Source organism: Brienomyrus brachyistius, chromosome 8 (genome assembly GCF_023856365.1).
Source record: "Brienomyrus brachyistius isolate T26 chromosome 8, BBRACH_0.4, whole genome shotgun sequence".
In the NCBI taxonomy this organism is placed as follows: Eukaryota; Metazoa; Chordata; class Actinopteri; order Osteoglossiformes; family Mormyridae; genus Brienomyrus; species Brienomyrus brachyistius.
The window spans coordinates 15,510,156-15,529,117 of record NC_064540.1 but is presented as its reverse complement, the minus strand read 5'-3'; the positions used below and the strand labels follow the sequence as shown (position 1 = coordinate 15,529,117).

At 49.7% G+C, this 18,962-nt stretch overlaps 2 protein-coding genes across 2 annotated transcripts; both read left to right on the top strand.

Annotated features, from left to right (window-relative positions):
* Window positions 1–2,463: 2,463 nt before the first annotated feature.
* uba3 (ubiquitin-like modifier activating enzyme 3) lies at window positions 2,464–8,681 on the top strand. The gene is given in 22 exon segments (XM_049023841.1): window positions 2,464–2,514; window positions 2,627–2,665; window positions 3,474–3,579; window positions 3,982–4,062; window positions 4,369–4,451; window positions 4,577–4,657; window positions 4,798–4,841; window positions 5,432–5,496; window positions 5,589–5,744; window positions 6,398–6,500; window positions 6,613–6,627; window positions 6,630–6,725; window positions 6,962–7,015; window positions 7,167–7,203; window positions 7,293–7,374; window positions 7,584–7,592; window positions 7,594–7,685; window positions 7,767–7,791; window positions 7,793–7,831; window positions 7,912–7,941; window positions 7,943–7,967; window positions 8,098–8,681. Coding segments are annotated over 22 exon segments (1,371 nt in total). The 5' UTR covers window positions 2,464–2,494; the 3' UTR covers window positions 8,187–8,681.
* Window positions 8,682–9,445: 764 nt separating this feature from the next.
* On the top strand, window positions 9,446–18,950 carry tmf1 (TATA element modulatory factor 1). Its single transcript, XM_049022382.1, is given in 27 exon segments — window positions 9,446–9,659; window positions 9,661–9,673; window positions 10,108–10,205; window positions 10,207–10,364; window positions 10,366–10,529; window positions 10,532–10,621; window positions 10,624–10,713; window positions 10,716–10,795; window positions 10,798–10,900; window positions 10,903–11,070; window positions 11,073–11,235; window positions 11,237–11,450; window positions 11,950–12,053; window positions 12,266–12,392; window positions 13,233–13,338; window positions 13,426–13,568; window positions 13,648–13,814; window positions 14,468–14,624; window positions 14,836–14,928; window positions 15,019–15,175; window positions 15,264–15,456; window positions 15,650–15,719; window positions 15,811–15,903; window positions 15,984–16,106; window positions 16,580–16,732; window positions 17,115–17,240; window positions 17,862–18,950. Coding segments are annotated over 27 exon segments (3,507 nt in total). The 5' UTR covers window position 9,446; the 3' UTR covers window positions 18,003–18,950.
* The last annotated feature ends 12 nt before the right edge of the window (window positions 18,951–18,962 follow it).

Genomic DNA, 18,962 nt, shown 5'->3' with positions numbered 1-18,962 from the left:
GTTTATGCAGGAAAAATAACAAACGACATTTTTCAGGTTGGGGAGGGTCGCACCTTCAGTTTTTTTGTGCATCTTGTGTACTACACTTCCCCTGCCCTTAAAGTGGCAGTAAAATAAAACAAGTAGAACATTACACACCGTAACGGATACCCCCCCCCCCCCCCAAAAGAAAAATTGGTTGCCCTCAGCCGGCCACAGTAACATCTCATACTTAAGCATTAAAATGAGAGGTTAGACCGTGCTGCTTGACTTAAGCTACTGACTAGCAAATGCTGGTCCCAGTCACGCTGGTGCTTCCTGGTGAGAAGGGCAAGCTGTGTGGTGAGGGTCCACAAAGATGTCTGCGGGTGCAGATGAGTGGTCTACGTTTTTGGTCCTCAGTAGCTGGCAGACCCCCACCATGACCGTTGACTCAAAGATTAGGGACTGGTAGCTAGGAAGTTGGGGCCCGTGGATACACTGCAGCACTGTTCCCTTGAGGGACTCGGGGGTTGGCAGCTGCTGTAGGGATTCCCCCAGAATAGGGAACTTCCAGCGGCGGTTCAGAAGCACTGATCCAGGGCGGAGACATGGCCCTCACTGCTGCCACTATAGGACCATCTTGGGATGTATTGTCGTAGCGGCCTTGCAGTGAGTCCAAGGTCGGAGCAGCTTCCCTAACCTGTCTCCGCTCCACCTGTTGGCAGTGACCGCATTTGCCCCAAACGGATGCCAGGACAGGGTGTCTGCATTGCTGTGAAGCCGACCCTCCCAGTGCTAGAATGACCAGAGCTTCTCCAGCCACCTAGCCAGCTGGCCCTGGGGCTCCCAGGAGTTTAGGAGCCATGCTAGTCAGGAGTGGTTGGTCCAAATTTTCTCTCAGTCTGGCTCAGACAGTGGCTATATTATCCGAAGACTCGCTCTTCTCCCAGGTGTGTTTGCAATAGGACCGGCCTAATTATAGCAAAAAGCCAGGCCTTCATTGCTTCCAACTTGTCTGGTTCTATAGCGATGTCCCGTTTACAGCCGGTTTCAAATACAGGCTGGTGTGGCAGATAGCAAGAAGAACATAAGATTTACAAACGAGAGGAGGCCATTTCAGCCCATCAAGCTCGTTCAGGGCAAACTAATAGCTCAGAGTTGTTAAAATCTTATCTAACTCTGATTTAAAGGAACTCAAGGTTTTAGCTTGTGCTACACTAGCAGGAAGACTATTCCATACTCTAACTACACGCTGTGTAAAGAAGTGCTTTCTCGAAAGGCTAGCTGCTGCATTGTTGAAGCTGGACACACGGACTAGCAAGTCATCCAGGTAGACAATGCAGCAGTTCTTGGAATCCCTGCCCGTACCCTTACCCTCAGCTGCTCACATGTGGCAGAGGCATTGCAGAGTGCAAAGGGGAGTACCCGCAAGTGCTATAGGCCTCATCCCAGGGTGAACACAGCCTTCTTCCTGGCAGGTACTGTGAGCTAGAGTAAGCTGGCTAGTGTGTCCAGCACATTGTCAGTATGTGACAGAGGATATCAGTACTGTTTGGCGACCGAATTTAACCTGCGTAATCCACACAGAAGCACCACGGTCCATCCTTCTTCTTAGGAAAGCCCATGGTCTGGTAGAATGCTCGATCCAGCACCTTGCTCACCTTCTCCTCACCAGTGGCCCTTTTCACTAGCAGCAAGCAGCAGAAAACGATGGGAGGGGGTGTTGTTGTTGCCGATTTAGTGCTGCACTAAGTTGGTATGGGTGTAGCCTTTGTTTGACAAAAGCAAAGATGTCTTCAAACTCACACAGCAGATGTTGCAATCGGCAATGCTCTGGTTCACTTAGTCCTTTGCTGCTGCAATTCAGCAAAGCCTGCACTGACTCTGAAGTGAATGACATCACGGGGGAGCGGAGTCACTCGTGAAGGGCTGTGCAGGTAGGTGGGACAGTGGATCAACAGATCAGAAGGAAGCGAATCAGGTAGGGTTGCACAGGACAGCAGTGAGTGCTGGGTTCCCTGTTGTTGATGCCAGGGGATGAAGTGAGGGAGAGTAGAACTGTGTTTAAGTTAGGATAGGATAGGATAGGATAGGATAGTACTTTATTGAAGTTAATACTGTTTGTATGTTCTCCCAATTTTCTCCTGCATTTCAGCTGTGTTCTTGTGTTTCCTTGAAAAGACATTCACTTTATGTCCATTTCTGTCTCTAAATCTATGGAAGTGCATACCCTGTGGCAGACTGTCATCAGATGGATGGAGCTTACTAGGATTAACTGAAAATAAATTATTGGCCATCGTTTCTAATATTCGGTGACATAGGATTCCAAAATCCAATCCTGAACACATGCTTTTACTTCTCACTATTATTAAGCAGATAAGCTGAATAAGCCTACCATTCCTCTGCATGACATTACCGTAATGCAACCAAACCAGTTGGTATCTACCAAGAAAGCGGAGACCCCCGGATTTACCTCTGATTGGACCAGTCGGTTCGCGCGAAGCATATTGGGAAGGCGGCGGATCATGGAAATATGGCGGATGTAGAGGAGCCGTAAGTATTAGTTAGAACAGAAGCTTCAGTAGATCCTGACTGGACGACTTATGCTTATCAGTTTCGTTTGAAACCGAGCGTGTATGAACCTTCTTTTACTCTCTCATTTTAGGGAGAAGAAAAGAAGGAGAATAGAGGAGCTGGCTCAGAAGTTAGTGCTGAAACGATAAAAACTGATAGCAGGTTTGAGGTTATGAAGATATGGGAGTGCTGCAGACATCTGATAATGAATTGGCTAGCAAAGCATTCAGAACTAGCTAGCTAATGTCTGAAATCAAACAAAGGCTATTTATCTAAATCAGCTAAACCACGATATGTCACAATGGACAGTATTGCTGAATTCACACGATACTCCTAATTGCAGCCCGCCGTCAGATTTAATAAGACTTCAATACTTGTAAAGTACGGTGACCCCAGTTTTGGGCAGGCTGTCTGTCAACATAACACTGTACCCTGTGTACTCTGGCACGCCTTTCCTGCGATACATTGCGCATCACGCTAAATTTCTACATGATACATGGAGGATAAATATTGACTTTTATTTTATGTATTTGCCAGTATAACGATGCACGCGAGAGTCACACTTTGGATAGCTTGTGTATCTCACCCATCAGATCTACTGTGGAATTGAATATAAAGACAAGCTTAACAATTACTGATTGTCACAGTATAATAAAAAATAAGCAGTTTAAATGGTGTGTTGTGCATAATATAGTATCTGATGAATTTCAGAAATATAATCTTGTGAATATTTTGGCAAATGTAGAGAACAGACTGACATCCACTAGCATGCTTAAGAAATGACAGACGCCCCGTGGTCACGATAGAGTCACCATCCATGAGCAAAGCTGTTAATTCTTTATGGAGCTTCAATGCCCCCGTAGATGTGGTGAAGTATAATGTACGGATTTGTGGGGCGTTTGCAATCTGAGCCTGATCCTTGCCTCCGTTCCGCGCAGGATGGCGCTAGACGACGCAAATTGGGACGGGCGCTGGAATCACGTGAGCAAGTTCCTAGAGCGTGCGGGGCCCTTCACGCACCCCGACTTCGGACCGAGCCCCAAGGTGGGGAGCATATACCTGCGGCAATGAATTACCTGCGCGAAATAAGCCGAGCTGAGTCTGAAAACGAAAATATAAAATGAATGCGGCTTAAGCATCATACATCATAATAGCCTCTATTGCTGCTGAGAGAAGGTTAACCCGACTTGGCGTTTTGTGAGGAAACAGCGCATTTGCTCTTTGCAGTGGTCCCCATTTTTTTACTTTCTCATATTTAATGCATATGTACAGCATGTTACTGGAAAATCATTCTTCAGCACCCCTGGCAGATTAAATCTACCCTGCCCTAATCTTGCTTTATAGCAGAACCTCTGACATGCTATCTCTAGAATCTGAGACCCCAGGAACAATGTGACACTTAAACTGGATCAGCTGTGAATATATGTGAATGTTTTTTTTCTTCAGTTGCTTCAGTTTTTATTGGAAACATGCAAGATTCTGGTCATCGGAGCTGGCGGCTTAGGATGTGAACTCCTGAAAAGCCTGGTATGGCCCCTCTCAGTTTGGGCCTTCTGGTCTCGGGGTGTGATTTACTGTTTGTCATTGAAGCAGAGCTGCTTTAATGTTATTTGCATTCGATATTCACACACTTCTTTGTGCATATTTAACAGTGTGATGGACAGATTTATGATTACTGCTTGCTCATGTCTTACGTCACTGTCTTATGAATCGGGAGTCTGTTACTAATCGCCCAGCTGCCGTGTAGAGATAGACACAGTTTACTTGTCTGTGCTATAGGAAATCTGTGTTGGATGTTGGTAAAAGCTTGTCCTCCTGTCCTGTGTCACTAAGGCTCTGTCAGGTTTTCGAGACATTCACCTTGTGGATATGGACACCATTGATCTGTCCAACCTAAACAGGCAGTTCCTCTTCAGGTCAGTGTTCATAAAAACCATTTTCTTCTCTTTGTGTATTTAAATTTTTATATTTCATGTTTTACTGAACCGCCTACTTCTGTAATTATCAGCTCTCTCTTATTTTCCTGGGTTTCTTTTACAAGGCCTAAAGATGTGGGTCGCCCCAAAGCTGAGGTGGCAGCTGAATTTATCAACCGGCGAATCCCAGGATGTAACGTGATCGCGTATCCTCCAGCTGCAGGGACGGTCAGCTCTGCCTTCGCTGAAATGTAACAGTAATCTAACATTACTGACTCACTTTAAGGATGGGAGGGGCTTCTTTAGTATGTACAGTACAGGTCCTGCTTTTCCTTAACCCAGTCAGACATTTTAAGAAAATCCAAGACTTGGATGAGTCATTTTACCGGCGTAAGTACAGCACCTCCTTCACTTCTCTCGTTGGTATTCTGAAACATGCGTCACCTTGGCAGAGGACTCACGCCATACTGGGATGCCCTGACAGGAAGCCTCTTAATATCCTTATGAATCCGCTGTATTTTTGGCTCCGTCGTGCTTTCAGTAAAGTTTTGTTGGTGAGGCCAGTTTTTATATAACAGCACTTGCTGTCTGCCCTGTAATATTATAACTCATATTTCATTATGAATCCGTGAATGTGATGGTGCGTCTTTGTGCATTTCTCTAAACTTGCTGGTTAACTTTCTGATGCATTGGTGTAGAATTTAATTGTCACGAAATTATTTTGTTTCTGACAGGCTCAGTTTTAAACTTGTCAAATAATTTTGTTTCTGACTGACTCACCAGCTAATGCCCCCCCCCCCCCCCCCCCCCCCCCCGAGTCTCCCTATTGGCCACTCTGGGCCTGCTGGGCACTGCAAATATTGTTTCTTCCATCAGCATGGAATCAGTATAAAAGTTTCAGTGACGGTGGGATTTACCCAGAAGGCCTCAGTCACAGCACAGCCGGCGAAATCCTCACTTGGCTCTTTGCCATGTTTCAGAGTTCCACATTGTCGTGTGCGGCCTGGATTCCATCATCGCCCGCCGGTGGATGAATGGCATGCTGGTACGCCTCTTTATGGATCACACCAGTGTGCACCTCTGTGGGCGTGCCTCCGTGTGCCACTGACCTGCTGCTTTTCCACTTCCCTCCACTAGATGTCACTGCTGACTTTCGAGGACGGTGTGCTGGATCCGTCCTCCGTTATCCCACTCATCGATGGAGGTACCGAGGGCTTCAAGGGCAACGCCCGGGTCATCCTGCCTGGCATGACTGCCTGTATTGAATGTACCCTGGAGCTCTACCCTCCGCAGGTGTGTTTCTGTCTATGAAATAACCATCTTAAGGACTTAATGGATTAGGGTGCGATCGATCTGTATCAGGCACGCCCATATGAAGAGAGGATTGTTGGTGTGGGGACTGGAGCTTGTCCCAGGCTGCACTGGGCACGCTCTGAACCGGATGCCCGTCTATCACATATACTCACACACAGAATCACACACTTTAACTATAATAGGGGCAGTGATTCTCCTACATTACCTGTCTTTGGACTGCAGGAGTAAGTCAGATGCCTGGGAAAACCTGGGCAGTGCAGTTAAATGAAACTTTCAGAAATAATAGTTTTTCCTCTTGGAGCTAGTTCTCAGTAAGGAGGTTATTGACTGTTTTAGGATGCTGAAAGAGCATCATGTGATTAGGAGGAGTAGAAGTGGGCTGGCACTGGTGTGGTGAATGAGAAGCGCCATGTCCGTGACCATGAGGTTGTAGGATCAGGTCCCCTCAGGGAGCTCCAATGTTGTTGCTTCGAGATGCTGTCGTTCCCAATTGGTGTGACCGTGTGTAGCTTAGTGGGTAAGAAGCACTGAGATTGTGAATGGGACCCCCACTGCTTTTCAGTGACTGTCCCTAGAGGGGAACCTTTGGTGGTGTGGGTATGCATGTTTACTTACATGAGTCCTTTTCACAGATCACCTACCCCATGTGTACCATCGCCTCTATGCCTCGGCTGCCTGAGCACTGCGTGGAGTATGTCCGTCTACTGCAGTGGCCCAAGGAGTATCCCTTTGGCGGTGGGTTCTCGGACACCCCCACCACCTCGTTCCACTCTAGTGGGAGATTCCGGTGAGCGATGGTTTTGCCCCGCGTGGCATCCCTAACTTCCTTTGGCCATGTTTCCCCCAGACGGTGTGTCGCTGGACGGGACGACCCCAAACACATCCAGTGGGTGTTCCAGAGATCACGGGAGAGAGCGGACAAGTTCAGCATCACCGGCGTGACCTACAGACTGACTCAGGGTGAGCCCAGGGCAAGGGGTCCCGCAGGGCCGGAAATGTCGACACAACCTAGAAACTGGACTGATATCTCTATTATTATTAAACGCTTTTCACGGGGAAGAATGACGATTTTCAGTCTAGTTAGATTTTGCAATATTGGAGTTTAGCTGCATGAATGTGCTTGTGAGTATTTAGGTGAGTTAAGGTGTCTCGTTCTGGAGCAGTCAGTAGACTGGGCTTTCATTTCTGCTTCCCAGGGGTTGTGAAAAGGATCATTCCCGCCGTCGCGTCCACAAACGCCGTCATCGCGGGTACGTCCTGTGCGTGTTTCGAGTTTGCCGTGTTGGTCCTTTTGCCTGCAGTGGCTGAGAGAGCCTGTCGGTAATCAGCAACACAAGGCGGCAATGTGACGATGACATTTTGATGACGTTGTTGCCTTTTGTTTGTTTTAATCCCCCCCAGCTGCGTGTGCCACTGAGGTCTTCAAGATTGCGTCGAGGTCAGTTCTGGCTCCGTTCCCCAATTATTTCTCATTCCCCAGCTGCTTATTGACGCCTGTCTTGGCTAATCCCGCTCTCTTTTCCACAGTGCCTACATTTCACTGAACAACTACCTGATGTTCAACGACGTCGACGGCCTGTACACCTACACGTTTGAGGCGGACAGGAAGGTGGGTTTGGAGCTCTGTGACTTCAGATTAAATGCTGGGGTGTCCGTGAATCCGAGTGGCAGCAGCAGGTGACTGGTGGTCAGTCTCTCCTACATATTTCTCGCCCGTCGTTTCACACACCCGTCTCGTTAAAGTGGACGCCGGTCTGGCAGGGTGAGGGCTCTTGTCAGTGGTCCTCACGTGTTTCCTCTGCTTTTGACGGCCACCAGGAGAACTGCCCCCGCCTGCAGCCAGGTGCCTCAGGAGCTGCAGTTCGCCCCCTCGGCCAAGCTGCAGGATGTGCTGAACTACCTGACTGAGAGCGCCACCCTGTGAGTGGATGGGGTAGTGCAGGGAGAGCTTTGTCTCAGTAGATAGCGTTTGGTATGTAAAAATAAACTGTTTCATTGCAGACAGATGAAATCACCGGCCATCACAGGCCACTTTGGAAGGGAAAAATAAGACATTATATTTACAGGTGATATTTCTTTCTTTCTATCTATTGATCTTCTTGTTTTTCTTCTCCAAAAATCTGATAGATCCATGTTTTCTTTGTAGACCATATCCTCTATAGAAGAGAGAACACGGGGCGAATCTTTGTAAAACATTGAAAGGTAATCCAAGTCCTTCACCGGCTCTGGGTTTGGACTTTCCTGTGAACATGAAATATGTACATTTGTGTATTTGCAAACCCTGGGTTTATTTTAAGGGCATACCTAAAGGACGGCCGCTTTTGTTTGGCAGAGCTCGGCCTGACAGACGGACAGGAGCTGGCCGTGGCAGACATCACCTCCCCACAAACCTTGCTCTTCAAACTCAGCCTGAGCACGTAGGCCGACGGGGCAGGACCGCCCCCAGCAGCCACGCTGTGCAATACAGCTCAGCAGAAATGCAGTGCTTACTAATAGCATTTGTGTCAGTATAGCCTCTGTTTCCTCACTGTGATGAAGTGGGGGGGTGTATTTTACAGATTATATTCAGTGTTCCTGACTGGTCTGTTTTTAAAAAAACGTTCCTCGAGTCAGTAAATCATTAGACATTTCGTATTCATGTGTTACTTCCTGCTAACCCTAAACTGTATGCATTTCAGTTTTATGTGTCATTTAACTGTTGTGAGGCTACAGAACGTTGAACCACTGTCCTGTGCAAAGCGTCAAATTGATTTACGCAGCCTGCCTTTTTTTTAACTGCAAACCTCATGGATAAAGATGAAAAGACCGACGGGAGGATGACGCACATATATCTTCCATCTCACTTTTGCATGTTTAACTGTACCCCTTTGCGCCTGTTTTCAGTAACAATCCACAATTAAAAACATTTTTCCTCCACTCACTGGCATATTTCTGTCTGTGTGGAAGGTGTGGGATCTACACATGGTTCATTAGTTACAGGTAAAGAAGAACAATAGTTCTGATAGCCTGATACCAGATGCCTCATACTGGATACCATTCAGTCTTTGCTTTTTCCAGGCCCTTCCTAATAGAGTTGCTCTTAAATGCTTAACATCACAATCAACACAACAAACATGCAAAAAAGTTGGTTGTTTGTATACAGTACATTATCTATCAATCTATCTATCGTCCCTTCATACTGTGCCTTTATGTTGTATGTGTCTGATCCCGTTTATAACTACTGCACCGCTTCAGTTTCCCGTCATGATATTTCTAATGTCAATCTCTGACTTACAATGAAGTCCGTCATCATATAAAATACCACAGAATACCACGTAAAGTAATGTTAAGTTAATAATGTATCTGCATTGCATTGGTAACCTTTTTCTGACGTGTATATGGTTTGATAGAAAAAATCGGTTTGGGAGCCGCGTGGGCGTCCCTTTAAACGGGAGTGACATTCCACAGGAAATGACGCAACTCGCCTGGTCGGTGCGACGTGGATAGGAAGTGAACGCGGAAGATGAAAAACACATTTACACGCTAGAGTTAATAATGCTAGGCGAAGTCAGACATGGCGTAACAGCGCCGAATAGCCACCTTCTGTACTAAAATGATCGTTTGGAGCGACGCGGACGCTCTAATAGCTTATAGCTCGGACTCAAGGGCGTAACTCGCTAGTTTGTTACCTGCATTGTCGTCATGGGGATGCTAACTAGCTACCCGGGTTATCGCGCGCCTGTACACTCCTTCCATCGCTTTGCCGTTTATCTGGTAACTACACGGAGAGCCATGAGTTGGTTTAACGCTTCGCATTTATCCAGTTTTGCCAAGCAAGCGCTGACGAGCGCCCAGAAGTCCATAGACAGGGTTTTGGACATTAAAGATGAAGAGCAGTGGGGCGAGATAGCGGTTGCCGACTTATGATGGTAAGTGAAGCCCTTCCTCGTCTGTATTTACGTTTTTGGTTTCGGGACGCTTAATAACAAGCCTGAAAACCGAGCTCGTCTTATTTCTCCATAGAACGCGGCTGGTCGGGCAGTGGACCCTTCAAGATTTTAAATATAGTTGACAAAGTGCAAAAATAAACATTGCATGCAAATATTTACATTGCAGCCATGTTCGTTACTAATAATAGTTATTTCTTATAAGTCAGCAATATTCTAATTCCGGTTTCCCCCAAACGTAGTAACTCGTGCAAATGTGAAGTAATTTACATATCTGCCAGTGGTGTAAATTATATAAGGCATGTATATAAGAACTTTCAAAGTGAGATAATTTGGCATAAGTGGCTTTATTATAGCCAGTTTTAGCAGCAGAGCTATCAGCAGTTTGTTTTAATACCCTCTTCCTCCCATTGCAGATGTACCTGGGAAGACTTCACTGAGTGGTGGCTGGGGTGTAAGACAGTGGGACTCCCCCTCGCAGGAATGCGCGCCAAGTGTCTCCCAGTCCACCGAGGGCCATCACGAAGCCCGTCACACGCACCGTTGTAGACGAATCTGAAAGCTTCTTCAGTGCCTTCCTGTCCCAGGGGGACCTGCCTACTGCAAATACCTCCAGCGTGGTGTCTGTGCCCCCAGCCAAGTCTCTCAGGCCCCAGGAGGAGGAGAAGGGACCCTGTGCTTACGGAGAGAGCGAGTTCTCAAAAGACAGACTCTGTGGAGCCGGGTGCCCCAGTGCTCAAGGAAGTGGTGACTAGTGAACCAGTTCCCCCGGAACCGTCAAAGCCTGTGTCCGTCACAGACATTGTCTCAATAAATGCGTTTCGGAGCACTTTGCTCCCTGTGCTGCTCTGACAAGCCCTAAGGACTCGGTCGCTGTGGACGGTGACGGCGGCTTTAGTTAGCACCAGTTCTGTGTCAGAAACGTCAGTGAGGTAGACAAGCCCCCCCCTCCCCGCCTGTGGCTCAAGCCGTAGACAGTCCAGATGGCGCGGGGTCTCCTGGGCCCCTGGCATGTGAAGGCTCCTCGAAGTCACGACCCCGGTCCCGCCAGAGGACGTCCCACTGGACTCCAAAGACCCCAAACCGGAGGACAGGCAGAGCAACACACACCGTCGCCCCCGGTGAGCACCTTCTCGTCGGGGACGTCTACCACAAGCGACATCGAAGTGCTGGACCACGAAAGCGTGCTAAGCGAGAGCTCAGCTGGCTCCGGCAGGGGCCCGAGGCCAAGGCCGGCCTGCACTTGATGCAGAGCTCCTTCCAGCTGCTGTCCCCCTCCGCCTGCCCCGACTTCCAACGCCTGGAGGAGTTCCAAAAGCTGACGGAGAGCTGCGGCTCGTCGGACGCCTTCGAGCGCATAGACTCCTTCAGCGTGCAGTCGCTGATAGCCGCAGCGTGAGCGAGATCAATTCCGACGACGAGCTCCCGGGGCGGGCGTGTACTCTGGCTTCCGTCACCACCAGCCCCAGCACCCCGACCGCACTGGTGCCCAGCGCCGGGCCAGAAGATCAAGAGGAGGAGCAGGGTGAGGGACGGGCTGACGGGCGCCGCACGGGAGCACACGCTGGACGAGAACGAGATGGAGGAGAGCGGCAGAAGTGCTACGCCCGTGAACTGTGAGCAGCCTGAGGAGATTCTGGGCCGCGAGGATGCCAGTGTGGGTTGCAGGACTGCCGGAGATCTGGACAGGATGACGGAGCCGGCAGGCGTGGGGGAAGCCAGGGAGAGCTCAGGCTATCGGATTACAGAGCTTCAGAAGGTACTCACCTGCCAGCTCCTCTTCACCGCCAGGAGCTTAATTACCTCAGTTATACATCATTTCCTCCAGTAAAATAGAATAGGGAATAAACAGACATCACTGCACTTATGGTTTTATGGCGATTTTTGTAGGATTGTAATGCTAACAGATCTGCCCTGCTTTTGTTTTAAGAAGGGGGATCTGAAGGGCTTTGGGATCAAGTCAAGTGTGGAAGGTGGCCTTGAGTCTTCCTCTCTCTGTGTCGAGTGGCGTGGTGTCCCTGTGCTTGACGGGTTTTCTCCCGCAGCTCGTAAACATGACCTTGAATTGGTATCTTTAAATGTGTGTCTGTGTATGTACGCTCTGCGATAGACTGGCATCTTGTCTGGGGTGTGTTACGTTTTGTCCAGTAAGGGATTGTAGTGTTCTGTGCTTCCTGAGAAAGGGTCCAGGATGTACCGGAGAAAGGTGAAAGCACTCATTGGATTGTTTGCTGAGATTTTCTGTACATTTCCTGCAGATTATTGATGAGCTGACAAGCCGTCTTGAGCTGAGAGAGTCACAGCTCTTGGGTCTCAGCAAAGATAAAGCTCGACTAGAGGAGGAGTTTGACAACCTCAAAGAGTGAGTGTCTGACTTTACTCCACTAAGGTGTCTTGAATGTTGCTGACCAGGCTCTTGTCTTGCTTTTAAAACCATACTAAAATGGAAGGTACACCCCAATTAGTACCTAGTACACCAACTAAAGACTTTCCTGGTTAATTGAGATGGGTTCCTGTTACATGTTTCCCACGTGGCATAATTTAGCGTGATGCAGCTGTGGTCTTGTTGTGTAGTGAGATGGTCAATCTGAAGGAGGAGAACACTAACATTCACTCACTGCGGGAGGAATTCACCCAGCGCCTCGCTGACTCCGAGAAGAAGGCCCAGCTGGCCTGTAAGGAGCGGGACTCCACCATGAAGGTGAGAGTCACGTCACACGTGAATGTCACGCGCCACCCTTTGACCGATCACATGTGAATGTCACGCGTTACCCTTTGACCGATCACATGTGAATGTCACGCGTTACCCTTTGACCGATCACATGTGAATGTCACGCGCCACCCTTTGACCGATCACATGTGAATGTCACGCGCCACCCTTTGACCGATCACACGTGAATGTCACGCGCCACCCTTTGACCGATCACACGTGAATGTCACGCATTAACCTTTGACCGATCACACGTGAATGTCACGCGTTAACCTTTGACCGATCACACGTGAATGTCACGCGTTACCCTTTGACCGATCACACGTGAATGTCACGCGTTACCCTTTGACCGATCACCACGTGAATGTCACGCGTTACCCTTTGACCGATCACACGTGAATGTCACGCGTTACCCTTTGACCGATCACACGTGAATGTCACGCGCCACCCTTTGACCGATCACACGTGAATGTCACGCGCCACCCTTTGACCGATCACACGTGAATGTCACGCGCCACCCTTTGACCGATCACACGTGAATGTCACGCGCCACCCTTTGACCGATCACACGTGAATGTCACGCGCCACCCTTTGACCGATCACACGTGAATGTCACGCGCCACCCTTTGACCGATCACACGTGAATGTCACGCGCCACCCTTTGACCGATCACACGTGAATGTTCCCTCACACACTCTGACATGTATAATTTCCCCTCTGCTAAAACCCTTGGTGCTGCTAAGTGCTGGTTAATTTGTAGATCTGTGTAGTTTGGTCAATCAATAAATGTTCAATTCCCCATCCTTACTAACCTGCACCGACCTGTTTTAGGAAATGAAGGGGATGCGGGAGGAGCTGTCGACGCGGCTCCGGTCTAACGAGACGCTGGAACTAATCCGAGAGAAAGAGGAGCAGATCCGGGGTCTGCTGGAGGAAGGTAAGGCCACCGGGGGCCGCTTTGCTGATTCAAGCCGGAGCCTTAGAGGTGACCAAATCCGTGCTGAGAGCCCTGTCTGCCTGGCAGGCGAGAAGCTGTCCAAGCAGCACCTACAGCATTCCAACATCATCAAGAAGCTTCGGGGAAAAGAGAAGGAGAGCGACAGCCAGATGGCCAAACAGGCCAAGAGGATCAAGGAGCTGGAGGAGGAGCTGAAACACCTGCAGCAGGTCAGGCCCACGACTCTGTCCGAGCTGGGGGGTCTCTGTGCGCCGCACTGCAGGCCTTCACCCTCCCTCTCGCCCGCAGGTTCTGGACGGCAAGGAGGAGGTAGAGAAGCAGCACCGCGAGAACATCAAGAAGCTAAATGGGATGGTGGAGATGCAGGAGAGGGAGCTGGGCAGGCTGCAGAGTGACACCGACGAGCTGTGGGAGAAGAACCGCAGTCTGCAGGCCGCCCTGGACAGCGCCTACAAGTAGGCAGCCTCACTGGAGCCATCTGCTGGCAGCTGGCCGCATCTGCTGTGTCCATCCGCACACAGAATGCAGAATTACACAGCTGCCATGAACCCTATTGATCCAGCAGTTTTATATACTGCAAAGGTGGCGTTTTCATTAGAGGAAGGTAGATTTTTTCTTTAAATGTATAATAAATTACCCCCAGCTTTAATTAAAAATCTAGGACTGTAACTGAAATATTACCAAACTTTTATTACATAAAGCAGTAAAGATGGTAAAATTGAAAGTATTCCTTTAAATACCATGTTAAGTGATTTTTTCTTTTTAGCAATCTGGGTCTGAGCGCATGAGCAAGCTGGCTAATTAAGTGCCTATGCCTTCATTAATGGCAGAAGCTGGTGTTCACTATAACTGGGGTCCCTATTTCAGAAAATACATCCAGCCTCTATTGGTGGGCAGAGACTGAACTGCAGAAGCTAATCATCAGCATTTGTTATGGCCTTTAATTTAAGGCTGTGATTGTATGGAATCGAGGCGCTTGCTTAGGGACCAGCTGGCTTGTCTAACCAGATGGCTAAAAACAGCTAGTGGCTGAGGTTGGTAAAGGCGACGGACGTCCTCCAGCCTCCAGACCAGTGGGGACTCCACCGTCACTCTGCTTCCTCCACAGGGAACTGGCCGAGATGCACAAGGCCAACGCCACCAAGGACAGCGAGGCGCAGGAGGCGGCGCTCAGCCGGGAGGTGGAGGCGAAGGAGAGGCTCAGCATGGCGCTGGAGAAGGTGCAGGAGGAGTCACGCCTTCAGCAGGAGGCGCTGGCTAACCAGGTGGGCTATGTGTCCTAGCCTGTTCTCATCACACTTTGTTGTCTCATGGTCTCATTCAGCGTGTCCACTGTCTCCTGTGTGTCATGGGATATGCTCCCAGCCCAAACCGGTTGGAAGATGGATGGACGTATCTTTATTGTATAATCTGTCCACATATATGTTCAGAATTTCACTTGCTCCCTGCGCTGTTCTTCCCCTGCTTCTCCACCAGGTGGCAGACCTGCGGCTGGCGCTCCAGCGAGCAGAGCAGCAGCAGGCCAGGAAGGAGGACTACCTGCGGGAGGAGATTGGGGAGCTGCAGCAGGTCAGGGGCAGCCACACGCAGGCCTTCTGGGGGGGGGGGGCATTCTGCGGTGGTCCATGCAAGCACCTGATGCCCCGCTGTCTCCCGCAGAGGCTTCAGGCGGCAGAGACACGGAACCAGGAGCTGAGTCAGAGTGTCACCTCGGCGACACGACCACTGCTCAGGCAGATCGAGAACCTGCAGGCCTCGCTAGGGGGCCAGACGGCGTCCTGGGAGAAGTTGGAGAAGAACATCTCTGACCGACTCGGTGAGCAGCGAGTGGTGATGCAGTCCAAAATGGGAATTTGGGGTGGGGCCCTGTCTGCCTGTAGCTAAGTGGTGCCCCACCCACCCAGCTGATGCTCAGGCCCAGCTCGCTGTTGCCGTGGAGAGGGAACGTTCGGGCGCCGAGGAGCTGCTTGCGGTCAAATCCCAGCTGGCCTCGCTGGAGTCCCAGAATTCCCTGCTGCGGCAGGAGAAGGGCCGCCTCCAGGGCCAGCTGGACGTGGAGAAGGCCCGGAGGGAGCAGATGGAGGACGACAGCAGCAGGTAGCGTGGAAGGTTCTGGTCAGGGGTGGGGGCATCTCAGGAGCTGTGTTCCCTAATAACACAAACCAGAAGGATCTTAGAATTCTGGGAATTGCAGTCAGTGAGATGATAGCGCTCAGCTAGGCTCTGTGCTCAGGCCATTCAGTCCCAGAGCATCTAGATTGTGACCTGGTGCCCCATGCCCTCTCCTCAGGGAACGTGTGGAGCTGGAGAACCTGAGGGGGGAACATGTGCGGGCACTTGAGGAGGCCCGGAAGGAGAAGGTAAGCTCTGCAGAGCTGCGATGGCCTGCGACCTCTGCCGAGGGGCCCCTTGCTGACGATACTTCTGCCTTCGCTCCCTCCCCCCTCCCAGCTGCTCCTCACCAATCAGCTGGAGATGGAGAAAATGAAGGTGGAGCAGGAGAAGAAGAAATGCTACCTGGCCCAGGAAGCCCTCAGAGAAAGGGTAAGGGCACTCGGGTACGTTATGTCAAGCTGTACCCTGCACTGCATCTGCCTGATCTCACCTCGCGGCATTCCCAGCAGGAGAGGAAAGCCCTGGTGCTCTCTGTGACTGAGGCCCCCACCCCCTCCACGCCCACCCTGTCTCGCTCCAGCTCCATCAGCGGGGGCGACACCAGTGGCCTACAGACTTCTGTATTTTCTCAGGTGGGTCGCTTCGCTTCCCCGTACTGGTCTTTTACAGTAATTTGTGATGAGTGATATTCTGTGATAATGGTCACTCAGTTTCCTTCAGTCCATAATTATACTGAGGGCCTCATTCATTCTTCAGAACTGGGGCGGAGCACATGTCAAAAACAGCAAGGCATCTCTTTCATGTAAAAGGGGCCATTCTGCTTTCCTCCACTAGAGGGCAGCATAACTTAACCTTGGCTTATACCTCAGAATTGGTTTTGTTGGTTAGGCAAGGATAAAATGGGGGGGGGGGGGGGGGAATGAGATTCCTGAATGACTGTGCATTGAACAGTATGTATCAAGATAAGCAGTAAGCAAAGTACGAAGTAGATAACATGATGAGCTAATTGCAATTCCGTATAATTAAAGCAAAGAGTTCTTAGCCTGTCAGGTGGGTTAGGGGTAAAGGAGTCGCTGCTCACCGCTCCTCTTCTCCTCCACTTCAGGACGACTCCCTCGATCACCCATTTGGCGCGATGCACACATCGGCGAGTGCGAGTAACCTGTACGAGGCGGCGCGCCTTGGCGGCGGTTCCAGCATCATCGAGAACCTGCAGTCGCAGCTGAAGCTCCGGGAGGGGGAAATCGTCCAGCTGCAGGCACGACGCCGCCCTCCCCCCCCCAAGAGTGCTCTCCCCCCCCACCCCCCCCCCCCTCCCTCTCTCCCAAAGGAGTCCCTTCCGCCTGCTCAGTGTTGTTGATGACATGTTTTCAGGGGTTCATTGAGCTTTAAAATGGCTGAAGGAACGTTAACTTGGCCTCTTTAAATCCACGAGGATCGAAATTCTCAGCTGGGATGAGAACCTACAGTGAGCCTCTGCTTCCATCTCCTTCTGCACAGCTGATCTCCGAGGCTTTTCTGAGATCAGAAGTGTTCATTAGCTCCTGTGTTGTATTGCTGATGTCGATTATATATCATATATATATATATATATACACATAATGACGGCCACACACGTTAATGGTTACTTATCCTCCCAGCTCGAGATCTCCACCTTGGAGAAGACCCGCTCCATAATGGCAGAGGAGCTGGTCAAGCTGACCAATCAGTATGACGAGATGGAGGAGAAGGTGAAGGAGATCCCCCGACTGCGGGTGCAGCTGAAGGTGAGGGCCGATGACGTCGGCCTTTTAGTGGTAGATGTTTTGTATGACATGATCATCACGTGACGCGTAGCTGCCACAGCTTTAGCGGTCATGCTAATGTCTGGGTGGTGTATGGCTTACTGTGTCAGGATACCGTTCCTGTGATGAGATGGAGGTCCACACAGTGATGTCACCAATGGGCCCTTGAGCAAAGCCCTCGATCCCAGTTCCTCCGGGGACTAGCTGACCCTGCTCTCCCGATTTGTATATCGCTTTCGGCATAAGCCTCTGCCAAACAAATAAATGTAAAGGTATCATTCAGGTGGATCATAAAACGATTCTTGCACATTTGGTAGGAGGAGCGTAATCCAGGCACATTTGTCTACTCGTAGTACATTGCATTGATAAATAATCACCAACATTCCCCAGTCTTTATCGACCAGGATCTCGGTCTTACGTTGCCAACTTGGCCTTTGTCCTGTCATTTTCTTTATGTCCCTGAACTGAAAACCCCGAGCCCCTGACTTGGTTAATTTGAACTACTGAAAGCCTCTTTTTTTCCCTGCTGTCCCGGTGGAACAGCTACGCGGTCCTGGAGCCGCCTGTGGTTTTAATGTCCTTCCATTCTCTCTGTCCCTCCAGGAGCTGGAACAGAGACACAACACCATCCTGCAGATGTACGGTGAGAAGGCAGAGGAGGCGGAGGAGCTGCGGCTGGACCTGGACGACGTGAAGAACATGTACAAAACCCAAATTGACGAACTGCTGAGGAACCAGAAGTAGAGTCTGGGCTTCAGCGAGATAGATGGAATAAAGAATGACTTGGGCGTGTGCTTTCAGCGGGCTGGGCCGAGCTGCTTTCCTCCCATTACCACCATCTTCATCGTCATCATTCATTGGCTGACAGGCTCTTTCATTCTAGTGTGATTCCCTTTACACAATGACAATGTGATCCTGAGCTCATCTGCCTCGAGACGTTCCTGCTTCTATCAGAATGTGAATGAATTGCCTGTGCGAAAATTATAAGTTAGGGTATTTCTGAGACTGTAAGGAACGCTTCTGACAGAATTTACTCCTTAAAGAAGGAGTGTTATGAAGAAGATCGATCTTTGGATGGTTTGTAGACGCCCCTGTGGTACTCTCCGAGTCTGTGAGGCTCTTTGATGAATGTTCCGTGGCAAACTATCTGACTGTAAGCAGGACCACCTGAGCCTGCAGGAGTTAAAGCAGGTTCTCCCACTGCTGTGCTGGGGCGTGTTTCCTTACTCTGGCTTCTGGCAGCATGGCAGAACGCCTGCTCATCCCAGCCGCTTAAACTTTGGCTCCTTCCCCAGCTTTCCCCCGTACGTCGGACACAAGAATGGGTATCGTCCCCCCCCCACTACAAGAGCTTCTCTGATCCGACCGCAGGTTCTTTTACACTGTAGGAGGGTGTGATCTTTACGGTTTGCACTAAGTCATGTTAAGTCAAGTTTAATGGCTCTTAAGTTATACACAATCTACTGAAAAAATAAAGCAAAAAGCTACAGAGTATTTGGGCCTCTACTGTATGTTCTAGATATTAAGATGTTATTCTGTGATTGACTTTATGGTGTGGAATCACGTAGCACATTTTGGCAGGGGATACTGCAAATGTATAGATTCTTGGTTTTTCAGATAGTTATCAGTTGTAAATTAATGTATATATCAAATGTGATTAAATAAGACAAAATAAAATATTACTACACCGAAGTATTTATGTGT